Below are 14,786 nucleotides of genomic sequence, written 5' to 3'. Positions count from 1 at the left end.
CCTCTCTCATTCCGACGAAGCTCCTCACTATCTCTAACGATCGTTCGGCGTTGAGAAGCTTCTAGAAATATTTTGACAACACCTCCACAAGGTCACTGGAAAAATGAACAGTAATCAGAGGGCAAAATCTTTTATAGGCGGACTAACGGTCAAGATTAATTAGTCTCCTTACCAATTTGTGCTACTTGATGCTAATCCAACACTTGATCAAATAGCGATTAGGCGCATCTTTCCTCAGATCCTGCCACGTCGGATCGATCCATGCCCAAGCTGATAAACCAGTCGGGTGTTAATATTTGTCGCACTGTTATTTGATATTTTTAAGTCACCCTTCCAAGCAATGATGAGGGGAGATATGACGGATCATTTTTCGAAAGGTTAAATCTCTTCGTTTTTAACCAAACAATTAATTTCAATGCTCTCGAAGCATGGTGCATTTATTCCATATGGTGACGACATCAATCCAGAAAATTCTGAAGTGAAACATGGAGATAAGATCTCCTGATCAGTTTGATACCAAATCAAAAGTCGAATGTAGAGATAAGATCTTCTGACCGATGAAAGTTGGACCAAAAATTCAAGCACAGAGATAAGATCTTCTAGTTGGTAAAAAAATGAGTTAAAAATCAAATGCAAAGATAAGATCTCCCGACTAATGAAAATCCGATCAAAAATTCAAGAGCGAAGATAAGATGTCTTAATCGGTCAACGGCCAAAATGAGGTAAACGTGGAGAGAAGATCTCCTGGATGGTAAATACTCGGGCCAAAAAAGGTTAATTTGGAGATAAAATATTCAGACCGATGAAATCTAACCTTTATGGTGAATACTTCTCAAATTAGTGAAGACTCTATGAAGATACTCTTGCTTCCTAGTCCGATCAGAAAATTATCACCTCGGACATAGGAAGTGGGGGGCAAAATATTGATGCATTAAACCATCCTCGAGATATGTGACATCATCATATGAGATCAAAGAGATATCAATCTTAAAGTGCCAGATCCCAGCATATCAATTTACTTGTAAACCGGATTCAGATCGATATTTTACCGATTCGTATAAAAGACATCCTTATACTCTTCGGATGACATCTCTTCTAACAGAAATATTCAGATCAGGTATATGCTGATCTGAATCCTGGTCTTCTCTATACTGAAATGTTATGGCATCCTTATTTCATCCTGGCCTTCTACCGAGGTGAGCTATTATTAGAACAGATTTGGCTATTTTACAAATGCCCACAGTGATTTCTTCAATCAGGCAACAGTTGGTCACGATCTCATGTCCAACTTGCATGCACAACTGTATGCCAGTTCACTTATAGATGCTCTTTAACTGTCTAACAAACTCTCCTAACGGCCTAACAAATTTCGAAACAACCTCATCATCCCCTCTATAAATAGAAGGTCAAAGTTCCTCCATCGATAAGTCTAACTTACAGAAACTAGGAGAAATTCTGTCAGTAGGAAATCAAATCAGATTCTTGGCTTCTACTAAGTTTTTCTTCAGTTCCATTCAATTTTTCTTTCTCTTCCACTCTTTTCTACTTCTATTTTCAAAGCTCGAACTGACTTAAACATCTGAGGATCAAGAACCGAAAGATCCCTATCCGGTTTCTTGACTGTTTTTACAGATTAAAAGAATTTTCATTAGATTACATGGATTGCTCCAGCTCAATCTCGCTCAAGTCGATTCACTCTACTTCAAATTTCGAGTTTTGAAGCAACAACTATTAATTTGTAAGTTTTTTTTTTTCTTTTACCCAAGAACAATACAGAAGATTCATGAGTGTGATACAAACTCAACATTCAATATTCAATACATATATGCGTTCTTTAGATTATCACTTTTTGTGGACAAAATCATCGGAAACTTCTTGAATATGTATTATCTTCTTAAAAAAAAAGGTAGATGAGTGATTTTTTTTCTTGCAAACTCAAGAATGAAATAGATTTTGTATTTTCTACAACAAATGAGAGGAATAGGGTCGCTCAGGCCTGGCGACCTGGGGAAGACTGAAAACACCATATAGCGCACCAGTGCTCTTGTTCCGTGAGTTGCCTACCGAGTAGGCACGCCATACTTCTTTAACAAATATATTCTCCTTTTCCTCGCGGTCATCAATAATTAAAGCAAAAAAGTTCACCTATCAAGGGGCAGAATACATTATCAATTCCCATGGCATCTCCTTTTGATTCAACAAGGTAAATAAATTAAAGATGATTGCAGTGTTACACACACTATATAACCGGATTTGCTTGAAGTTCCCAAGTGATGATCTCTCAGCCTTGCAAGAACTTGAACTACCGACAAGTAATCGTCATCAACAATTGATGAATACAGTCATCCATGTGGAATGCTTCTCTTCATGTCCCCCCTCATGATCGAGGACTCATCTCTTGCGTAGAACATGCAAGATCATGGACCAAGTCATGCATCTTACACAAGCATATGTTGTTATACTCATCCTTTCTGGTATCCTGAAAAAAGGATCTCCACAACAAGCTATTGAAGCATTGGTTGCCAACTTCCTCCTGATGCATATCACCGTCCATTTTTGGGATGAAATCTTCGGCAATCCACAACTGAATCAGTTTCTCCTTATTAATTATATAATCTTTTGGAAATATTGAACAATAAGCAAAACACTGCTTCAAATAAGAGGGCAAATGATCATAACTCAACTGTAATGCTGATAATATACTGTTCTCGTTTACAGGCAATCTCCAAAGTTCGCTATCTCTGAGATGCACCAACTCCGCTTCCTCAGTTTTGAACCTCATTAGACTTCCGACAGACTTTGCAGCCAAAGGCAATCCCCTGCATTTTTCAACGATCTGCTTTCCAATTTCGACCAACCTTGGAGTTTCTTCTCTTTCTGGGCCAAATGCTCTTTGCTTGAACAGAGTCCAGAGTCCAGCAGTCCAGACATCATCCAGAACGAGCAACAATCTCCTCCTTCTCAGTTTAGCTTGGAGCTGAAGCTGCGCAGCTTCCAAGTTTGAGAGATCACACTTTTGGCCGGTGGCACTCTCAATAATCGCTTTTATAATTTTCTGGATGGTAAAATCATCTGAAACACAAACCCATAATTTAAGATCAAAGTGCTCTTTTATCCCCTGATCATTATAAGCAAGCTGGACAAGTGTGGTCTTCCCAACTCCGCCCAATCCAACTATTGGAAGCACCGAGACATCACTACCATCATCCGCACTGACCAAGAAATTTATGATCTTCTCTGTCTTCACCACGTCGATTCATTCACAATTGAGAAGGTCTCTCGATCGAGAGCCCTTCCCGGGGTAGATCCCTCTGCCAGATGGAATCTTGACCTCTCCTCCGCGATATGGTTCAATCTAATATGGATCTTTTTTTATCTTGCACGCAATCACAACATTTGAAGGGAACACGGAATTCGTTAGTGGCCCTACACGAGTATCATTCCGTGAGCGGATAGCCTGTCAAGATGCATCATTACAATAGAGGAGTGAAAACATGAACGTGTATATGATACAAAGATTTGTACGAAAACACGAAGTCAATCTACCCAGACAAGAAAGGCAGGAAAATTAAGGCCCCAAGCATGCGCAATCTTCTGCTAAAGCCACCAGTCAAGCCACTCTTTTGAGTCTTGAGTAAATCAAGCAGAGGATTCCACGAGAGAATAAAGCAAACATGGTGCAACTTAATGCAGGTAAGTGAACCGAGACAGGTAAATGACTCATCTATTTAAAATGTCAAAATTTGAAGCACCATATTTCATCTCAAGTTCTAGACATATACAGCCACAACAACCTGTGAAAGCCAAAATATCCAATGATGAGATTTTCTAAACTAAATGCTTCAATGAAACTATAGGTAATGCCTGACAATTTCCTAATCCAGTGATGGACTGCAAACTAATACAAAGGATATGAACAAGATCAGTATGTCTATTTTGGGGGCGGAATTTACAACGTCAGCAACTTCCACGTACTGAGAGACAAAGGCACCAATTTTTGTCACTTCAGCAAGATTCAAGAAGGAAAGTTGGAGTCCTCGTCTGCCTGGTGTTAGCTAACATTTGCTGGTCGCACTTAACAGCTCAATGCTTCATTAATCCTACTAAAAACAAGTCTGAGGGGGACGCATGCAACAGCAGGTCCCTTGATCTTTTCCACCATTGGCTTTCTCTCTTCCTGCTTGTATTTCTGATCAACAGCAATTGATGATAGCCTGCGAATCTTTCTCGGAGAGAACCCTGATTTCTTATTTTTTGAAGACTTCTTTTTCATTGAGGGAGACTTGACCTTTATATGATTAGCTTTCTTCCCTTGAATATTGAGATTCGATTGTGTTTTATACTCCCTTGGCTGCAATTTATCAATCATACTGATCCTATTCTTGAGTGATCGGTCAATGTTGCTTGTAATTGGGCACCGTCCATTTCTAGTCACCAGAGCAACAGCAGCACCATCCTCAAGAGCCTCTACAGAAATAGGGTGGCCTACAATGGGTTTACCATTCAATTTACTCATGAGAGAAACCAGCGGCACGTGTGGACCCTGGTAGCTTGCTTGAACATTCAACTCAACATCAAATAGAAGAGAATCCATTAACAAGCTTCTGACTGGCTTTGGGACCTGGTGCCTGGAAAAAGCTGGGAGATGAACTTGGTGATTTACAAATGATTGTCGGGGTGGGATGGTAGAGACAGGCACTGTGAATGGTGCATCTATATCTCTTGCAAACGACAATGAGTTTGAGAGCTTGTTTACAACCTCAGCTGACTGGATAACTTGTTCACTAGCAAAGTTTGATCCCACGTCATTCACGCAAGGGAGTTTGGTAAAATTGGGAGTCTGAGCTTGGGGAACATCACCTACATCTGCAACTGACTCACATTTCACCAACTGCCCACAATTGTCAGATGTCAGGGACTCATCATAGGAGTTGTTGCCAATTTTACATTCAGAACCTACAAACAATCTATCCTTCTGCATTTTATCCTTCAACGAATACTCGAACCGATCAGCCCTGCCACCAAAGCTTTCTGAATCTATCCTTTGGTTCAGTCTTAGATATTTCAAATTCTTTTTCCCATTTGGATACCGTTCTGAACTCTTCTTGTCTATCCTCTGTCTGATATGATTAACGTGAGCTCCAGATCCAGCAAAGCCACTCTCACCAAGTCCTTCACTAAACTGTGAAGTAAACCTATCCTGACTGCAATGGTTATAATGCTTATCTGCAGCATGAGGCTGAAGGTTTCTAGATCCACAAGATTCAAACAGGTGGAGATAGTCTGGAAAGGTGGAAATATTAGGTAGGAATTAGTGAGATATATTTACAAGTATGAACAACGGCAAACATAAGACCATTAGTTTATGACATCTTTAACTCCAGATCTTTATAAAATCTTCCCCACAAAATTAATATTTATAATAGAAGATGCAAGATATCGTTCGCTTGAGGCCAGTGAGTTTCCATTTGTCATGTGCTTACCCACATTGTACGCCATTAACTACTGAGTTACAAGACTACATTAAGATGAATACTGCCATGAAACTAATGATGGACTGCTTTGGAAGTTAATGAAAAAAGATCAATCAAACTGAAACATAGGAACACCATCAAAATTGGTAAATCTTCACTAATAAGGTTCCAATCAAGAGTGATTGCCAGCATTTATCGTTAACTGATTAATTGCATACTTAAACTTATTATATTGGCAATAACTAAAAGTTTTTCTAAAAAGGGTAGTATCTGACAGATCAAGTGAAGATTGTAACTGTGCTATGTCATGTGACAACCATATGAAGATTAGATTAAGTTACAATAGACATTTTCATAGTAAGAGGGTTTAGCATTCCATGGGCCGTGATGTTGAAATTAAAGAAAACAAAACTAGCACAGTCAACATAAGACTTCAATGGAGACCCAGTAAGTATCAACCATGAGGGTAAGATAACATATGCCAAACACACTAAGTTGGTCCAACGATCATAAAATAAAGGCATGCCTTGAATAAAAGTCATTGCAAGTAATAGGAAAGGCTTGTTTTTGACCGTGATGAAGGTAAGCAACATACAGTTTATAATGTCCACCTATATAGATGGGATACCGTTTGTTGAGATGTTTATGCATGCTCAACATAGTTGAGCCTGCAGAAAAAAAGACATTATTAATCTGGAGAGAGATGCAAATTTCATTGTTCTACACTTCAACCAAAAAAATTGTAAAGAAAATGTTTATGCAAGATGTTTTCTTTTAATATCTCATGGTTTTCAATAGCCAGTACTTGCTTCATATTGTTGCTCGTTCAGCCTTTACTTAAAGAGTAAGTCACTATCTCCAATAAAGCAATCATTTTTGCTCCAGTACAAAGCCGATACTTGCAAAGCTGATTTCTATGCCAAAGATAGTAACTTTTCAAAATTATAAACAAGATGAAAGAATTCTCTTGAAAAACCCATGCAACTTCTAATTTACCAAAAAAAAAAAAAACTTTCTAATGCTTATTAACAAATTCCAAGAAATGTAACCACCTCTGTAAGAATCTCTATAGATATGAAACTATCAACAGTCACACATGCTATGCTTCCACATTAAGCTAGTAACCACAACCAATAATATTTCATTCGCATAAGTACATAACCGTCTCCACATATTGCGATAATATTGGACCGTTACCAAGTTTTGAGTTCAATATATATTTCTCAAGAAGGTGAATGACTTTCACTAATTTATAATATGTAAAAAAAGCTGGGATCTGTAATTGCTCCACAAAATACTCAATATCTCATTCCATGCCATTTTTATCTTTTAAAATTTCATGCCAAATTTGTTAATAATGTAAGCAAAGAAAATTCACTTGAGGGAGACATGAATTCCAGCTTTGCAGTGTTTCTGCTTCAGTCTTAAAGTTGAGGATAGATGGAATATACGTTCAAGAAGAGGAAGACATCTACTGTACTGACATGACAAGATCATTTGTTCACTACCTCATCAAGTAGAGCAATAACCTGACTTCCACTATTCAACCACACAATAAATAAGAAGTCTTTGAAAGAATAAATCTCATCATAGTAATCTCAACCATCTACCAACATAATTATAAGGTATAAACCAAATCTCTCCTTAAACCTTGCTGATCTCCGTAGAGCAATTTCTATCTAGTCAGGTGAGACTAAGTACCCATAATGGTTGTTACACAAGAAGCCCCATAATGGTTGTTCCCTTGACCAATTGAAAATGGGTTTCGCCCCTAATCCACTTACACATATAAGCGCATAACAATTTTAGCATAGTTTAATGGGTATAAAAGAATTTTATAATAAAAAAACCATGCAATTTTTAATTTAAGACAGATCCAGTACTTCTGATATTATTCAACAGATTCAGCAATCACACACATGGCATGCACCAAAAACTAGGAACCACAATCAACAAGCCTTCATAACAAGAACCATCTCCACTTCTCAAGATAATATCCGCTTATGACCTTTATTGATTTAAACTCTATAACACATAACGGGCACTCATGCATGCACAACATTCTTACACAAAACATACATATATAAATTTATGAATCTGCTCGCATGCATGCGTCTGGTATCTTTACAAGTTAGTTTAATAAGATGTAGAAGATGATCAGGGTTCCTAACAGTTCTGCTGAATGTTCTATGCCGTGGTCCTTTTGCATCTTTTTGGACAGACTGCCTCAAGGTCCTGGTCCTCAACTATAAATTCTTTGGAGGGAATATGGGCTGCCAGTTATTGATGATAAGCAGAGAAAACAACTAACCTACACTAATCCACCATACATTAAGAGAAAAACAGATTTCATGTCCAAAAACAATGCCGCCACCATATGGATCTCAGCCATCTACCCACTTGAATTCCAGGTACAAGGCACATTTCTTGTCACATATATAACTTCGAACAATTTTCTATGAAGTTGAGCAGGAGTCACAACCTATACTAGTCCAATCACAAGTGCAAGTGCACACACTCGCACTAGTTTACCTTATACTAGTTAGCTGAAGTGACACAACTTTCATCACTCTCAAGAAATCAGAAAGTTTGGACATCAGGTAATTAAATGATCTTCAAATATGTGAAATTTGCAAAGAAGAGGATAAGCAAGTTGCCTTTCAGAACAAAACATGAATATGATATGTCACATGAAAGAGAAGTTTGAGGGCATACCTCCATCAATGTTGTCTTCCATGAAAAGAGGAACATCAATAAGGCCGTCAGAGCAATCATCATCAATAAATTCTAGCATGCCTGAAAGTTCACTATCCTTAATTTCAGATTGATGGGTGCCATCAACAGTGTTACAAGTGTTCTCACAGTCATCCAATAAAGCCTCCTCACATGAAGTGCCTGAACAGACTGGACTGTTATCGGTGACCGCTAAAAACTCTCCCTTCTTTGTGGTAGATTTAGGTGCCACTAGTTTTTTTGGTGTCTCTCCCTGGAGAGATGAAAGTCCCACAAAGCCACCACCCCAATGACAATATGATGGAATTATAACCCTTGTGCCCTTGCGAACCTTAGTTAGTGGGCTATGATGGTTTTTCTTTCTCGAATTTTCATAAGGTAGGACCACATGAGATCGTTTTTGCTTCACTGATGAGCAAGAAGCTTTTCTGCTATTTATATGGAAAGTACTAGAAAAACCATTATCGTTGTTTGCTTCACTGAGAGAAGCATTGTTAACAAAAGCTAGCTCATTGTCTCCTTTTGGTTGAACATCAATATTAGGCTTTCTTTTGGATACCATCCCCAATCCTATTTCCTGAAGATCTCTCATACGTTTTATTCCTTCAGTGGCATCATCCTCTGAATCATTTGGTGTCCTCCATCTCTTTTTTGGCACAAACTGCATGTCACTAGCAGTTTGGTTATTTGGTTGTTCAAATGACAACACTGATTGAGATAACTCCTGAGCAGAGCTTTCATTAAGCACACCAAGTTTTCTGGAAACATAACTTGGCTGTTTGTTAAGACCAAGCATGTTTTTTGATTGCATGACCAAACTATTTGTTTTAGCCATAGAGTTATTCATCCCTGATTTAATCTGATTTCGGTTGGAGAAATAAGCGTTTTCAATCTCGAGAGCATGCAGGATTGCATCTTCCCTGCGAACATACTTTCCTGCATTGGCTGGCTTTTTTTTAGAGCAAACTGCAGAAGCCTTGGCCCTTTCAATGCACTCATCATACTCCCCGCAGCGAAATGCTTTTACACGCTTTGATTTTTCAAGGTTATACCAGTCCCTGGTTGCAAGTTCAGACAAGTCAGAACAGAAATTATACTGGCTGCCTGGCTTTTCAGTTTTCAGAGCATAGAAACAAGAATATAAAAGCAAAAGATATAAGCAGCTACGATTTCATTAAAAGAAAAGGTGAACAGTTCAAACTCATCCAGAAATCAACTCCAAAATGTAGTTCTTTAAAAAAGATAATACTTATGAAAGCTTGTCCTTGGTCTATAGGAGAATTAAAAAGCAATAATCTAATAATTAGAGGGAGAAGGGGGGGGTGGGGGGGGGGGGGCGCGGTAGAGCTAGTATGTGGGTGCCCAAATAACAGACTAACAGACCTGATAAGGTCAGTCCTGACCGCCCAACTGGGAGCTTGGCATTGATGATCGCAGTTGTTGGATATTATCTATCAATTCTAAATGGCTCATTATCAAAGAATTATGTGTGTTGGAGATCCCTAGCCTATCCATCGATCAAAAAACGTGCATTATTTCATGTTATCTAAATTTTCAGTTTTTGACCATTCGATGCATAGGTTAGGGATCTTTAAATCACATGACTTTTTGACAATGAACAGCATAGAGATGGTAGATCACAGTCAACAGCTTAAATCATCGGTGCCTGGCCCCTGGTCATCTGGTTAGGACCGACCTTCTTAGTGATGTTGCATGTACACCCACATATTAGCTCTCTCTCTCTCTCTCTCCATATATTGTGTGCGTGTGCGTCATCAACATCATTGCAAATTTAAAGTGTAATAACTACTGTAAATAGAAGCTACAATAGTTGCACCACTCATTTACAATATAATAAACAAATATGTGGTGTGACTTTGTCCCATTGGAAATCCCTTTTCCAAACCTTTTTGTGTAAATGCCTATAGGATTGAAATGTTGATACAAAATTGATGCCAGAAATATGGGGTTGTGATGGTTAGGTAGTGTATCCCCTAAAAGAGATACAAAGAAGCTACAATTTAAGGATCAAAATTCTAAAAACTATGGACAACCCTTTTCAACATGTACCATCATTCGTAATGAGAAGCATTATAGATGGATGGGCAACAGAACTTCAACGTGAAGCCTTATAACTCCTTGTTGATGGAAAATATTGATTTGAAACAGAAATGTGATATGGAAAGTTCAAAGTCTTGAAATCGTTCGTGAGTGATTATGGTACAGAAAATCTTCACCTATCAAAAGTCCAGACCCTCCAAAGTATGTGTGGTCGAATAAAGGCTTGCATTGCATGATGACAAATAAAACAAATCTTCATCATTTATATTATTGGGCATATCGGTGTTCTCTAAATATCAGTTGGTACTCAGCAACCCTCCACTTTGGAAGCGTGTCATACTCTGCTTTTGATGTAAGCCACTCAAGAGAACAAAACTACTCGACTTTGTGCTTGGAATCATTGTTAGATAGAGGGAGTATAAAAGAAGGTACATCAGAGAAGAAAACAAACTGGGACTTAGAAAATCCAATACATGAAATCAATTTGTGTGAAGGAGATAATACCCTTTTCCTAAGCTTTATATAATCTGTCCTTGAATCTCATTCATGAGCAATGATGTTCCTAACCATTGCAGTAACCTTCAAAAGTTCAAACTAGGCCTACAATGGCTCTGAACTTGTACACCTCCATAAAAACTTATGAGGAAAAATCCAGAACAACCCTCAACCTCAAACATGATTACTTGTATACCTATTTGTGAGAATATTGATTTGTGTCAAAGGCATTAGCATCTTTTCATTGTTATGTGTTTAGCTGTGCAACAGATACCTTTTTGTGCATATGGGTACTCCAAAAGCTACCAGAATAATGTGTACGCCTTGATATATAGTTCATCACAAAAACCTAACCCTCATTCTTTTTAACATAATCGTGCTCCCAGAAACTATTGGATCTGTGATCCTGGTTTCAGAAGTGATGGTGATAGAAGTCTTGGGAGCCAACAATCAATTAAGGAGCTCCCTTCCAGTGTAAAGCTATTTTCCCCTGATGTTCCATTGGTTGCAAAGTGTACCTCTGGCCCGTAATTTGTAACAACTCAGTATGCTTGCATTGCTCAATATATAAATGTGGTAGCCAAATAATGCCTAGCAAAAATGTCATAAGCCATGTGCAGTCAGACCTCACACCTAAGTCAACTCCCAAGATAATGACCTTGATATCATTATACCCTTGGTCTAAAAATAATCCAGCCTTTAAAGAAATCATGCTAGTGCACCATCAAACATGTTCTCAGCACAAATTTAGCACACATGAGGTTTATAAGCTACCTGGGATAATTGAAGATCTTTTTTTCAGTTTGTACATTTTATGTTGGTGCAAAAGGATATCCTGCTTTTTCCACCATCACTGCCTGGACATTAAGAATGTTGCTACCAACATCTACATGCACATAATCATCTTCATTATCCTTCTCATCATTGTCACCTTGTACATCTACCTCCTTGCTTTTTTCTTCTTCTTTTTTTTCTTTTTTTTGGCTAGAGTAGCATATCTGAGCTTTTAAGAACATTCAATTAACATTGATTTGAGCTTTTGCACTCTGAACCTTAAAAATCAGCTTCCTTTTTTAACATATCATTCTCTCACTAGTAATTATGTCTTATGATGATGAAACATGACTGAAAGCTTTAGCCTTTAACCAAGCCATATAAAATTAAAGCACGTATTCGAGTTTTTCTGAAATCCTGCAACATACAATTCAGGTAATATGATGATCCAAACTAATGAAAGCAGATAGCAAAATACATGTCGGATGATGAATTGAAACAAAATATTAACTGCATCAGAAGGAAATGGAAGAAAATGAAAAGCCCTCAACAATCCACAGCTTGGATTCAACTGTCTTAAAACCTTGTTAAATGACTAGAGACTTTTCTCATAAGCGATTTTTAGTCTCAAATGGACCCAAAGTTGTGGCTAATTTTTTGATTTGGTATAAGTAATATATTTCATTTCCTCCTGTCAATTTAACTTCTGAACTTGAGGAGTAGTTTTGTTATCATAATTCATTTGTAACACTTGTTTAACTTCAAACTTCATATTGTGATTCATATATGAAACCTGAACAAAGATGGTTATTAACATCAGTTTATATCATATTAACTATCCAACCCACTTATTTGTACCCACAGACCTCATTCACCACATATATAATATCCCATTAAAGTTCATCAAAGCAAGTATCCTAGCCTTGGGTTATTGATGCTGACAACAACCAAGGACCTGCGAGTTGTGCAGAGAACAATGTTAGATGTGCTGGTGCACATATCTGCAGGCATTTATATAAATCCATATGTTGTTGATACATGGCCCTTACTAGTGGACATAACTCAACTGCCCCCTGGAATCCTGCAGAGGACATTTCTTTTACTGAAAGATTTGCATTAAGACAAACAAGATGAACAACAAAAAATATAAAGATATCCTATGTTACAAGCACTACAGGTTAATGGCATGTGGTGTAAATGGATATACTCACAAAAAAAAAAAATGAAAATAAAAGTAAATCTAGCTCATGACATTTTCAGTTACTTTTCAGTATAAACAAAAAACTGGCTTTCAATCAATATTGAGATGAACAACGAGATGATCCTTGACTTCAGGCAAAATCAACAGAGAGTTAAATCTTAGAAAAAGATTCTTGTATCAGCTAGAGAATAAGAGATCAGCAGGGGAAAATACTCACATGCTCCCATCTTCCCTTCCAAGAAGCTTAATGGGAGTTCCAGATCTCGGTGGAAGCAAGCATTTTGCTGGTAGCTCATCCCGACCAAGTATCCGGCCAGGCCACCACGATCCATTCCGACGGCGGACCCAAACCAGTCCCCCAGCTGATGCATCGAACCCCTTCAAACACCCGTCTTGATCACCACCCATCTCTAAATCCAAATCCACAAGAACACAATCAGAAAAAACAGATCAAGAATCACCACTCTTCCGTCTTGGCGACATTGGGCTTCCAACAGCAAAACAAGATCTCGTCCTTCCACCTACCCAAAAAATCGAGAAAAAGAAAAACAAGACTGAGCGAACTATCGGATCTTCTTGAGTATTTCTTGGTAGGGTTTTCTTTAAGCCCGTATAAAAGATTCTTGAGAGGAAAAGAAAGTAAATAAAACTCGTGAAAAAAAAAAAAAGGAAAAAAACAACGAGAATAAAGTTCTCTCTTGCCTGAGCATATTTATATAAGTAACCAAAACAATGATTCTTCGATGAAACAATGACCGCGAAATATTTACGGAAGGCAATGCGCATTGAAATCTCTTCCGTAAAAAGGAAAAAATACAAAAAAGAAAAAAGGGCACGCGAGAACGGGGAGGGGGGAGGGGGGAGATGGGGCGAGACCAAGAAATCTACCTTCAGAGAGAGAGACGACGAGAGCTATGGGCGACGGAGAGAGGAGCAGCGACTCGTGTGAGCGATCGCGGGGGAAAGGGATCAAGAGATGGGGGAGCAAGAAAACCTGGCCTTGAAGAAAAGATCACGAAGCGCTCAAAGAAATAATATCAAAAGAGGCAGAAGGCAAGAACTCCGAACTCCGTTCTTATTCGCTTTTTTCCCCCTTTTTCTTCCTCCACTTGCAACAGGATTCTTGATGGACGAGTCCTTTTGATCTCTTTTTCTCCTCGTATTTTTCGTTCCTTTTTTTGTTGTCAGATAGATCGATGGGACCGAAAGAGAGAGCTCTGAGGAGGGCGAGAGGGCGTTAGAATTCCCCCAGAGGTGGAAGCTTGGAGAGTGCTCAGAGAGAGGGAGAGAGGGAGAGCAAAGCGAGAGCAGAAAGGGACAAAGGCAAGCACGGGGATTGGGGTACACTGCGCATTGGGCGCACGGTTTGGGAGGTGGAGAGGTGAAGACGCCAAGACGGTAAGTTGACTAGGGGTGGCGGGGAGGGGCCTCGGACGGGACGAAGCGGGTGTGATTTGAGCCCGCGTTGGACTCGGACTGCGCTTGACCTGGGTCGGCTTGACTCGGTTCCTGTGCTAATTTGAATGGATCCCAAGCGGGTCTCCCGTCACGACTGTTCCAAGAGGGTGTTCCTCTGCGATTAAGCTTCTCCTTGGGCAGAGTTTTTGTAGGAAAGTCTGTGATTTTTTTTTTTTTTTTTTCATGTGATGGTTGGAGCATAATCGAACGATCATTTTTGTTGGTACAGTAAAAATAAATTTGTGATAATTAAAAATGTATATTACAATAATGTTGCCATACATGTAATTCCGTGCAATACAAGATAACCGTTGCAGAATGGAACCAGACATAATATTTGCTGGATGAAAAAGATTGTAAATTACCAGATTCCTGTATCAGGAGAGCATCAAAAGGCTACATGGGATGGCTGTTTTCCCTCAACTTATTACATGTGCTTTTGTGATATTTGATTGTCTTAACATCATTCCTTGTACATAAGAGTGATATCACCATGATACATGAAAATTTTGCACATTGATGTTTGATCTGTGTTTGGAATTTCATGTTAATGATCAGCCATGCATTCAAATGGTCCTTTAACCTTGATA

The 14,786-nt window shown here is 38.6% G+C and overlaps 1 protein-coding gene across 1 annotated transcript; it reads right to left on the bottom strand.

Moving 5' to 3' along the window:
- Window positions 1–3,694: 3,694 nt before the first annotated feature.
- Window positions 3,695–14,105, bottom strand: LOC105038001 (uncharacterized protein At1g51745). The gene is made up of 4 exons (XM_010913674.4): window positions 13,627–14,105; window positions 12,956–13,259; window positions 8,190–9,265; window positions 3,695–5,283 (listed from the first exon to the last, which is right to left on the bottom strand). The coding sequence occupies exons 2-4, from the start codon at window positions 13,144–13,146 to the stop codon at window positions 4,076–4,078; spliced, it is 2,475 nt and encodes an 824-aa protein (XP_010911976.1). The 5' UTR covers window positions 13,147–13,259; window positions 13,627–14,105; the 3' UTR covers window positions 3,695–4,075.
- Window positions 14,106–14,786: the final 681 nt, after the last annotated feature.

This window comes from Elaeis guineensis, chromosome 2, assembly GCF_000442705.2.
Source record: "Elaeis guineensis isolate ETL-2024a chromosome 2, EG11, whole genome shotgun sequence".
Classification (NCBI taxonomy): Eukaryota; Viridiplantae; Streptophyta; class Magnoliopsida; order Arecales; family Arecaceae; genus Elaeis; species Elaeis guineensis.
The sequence above is the reverse complement of the archived record's forward strand: the minus strand, read 5'-3'. Positions and strand labels throughout refer to the sequence as shown.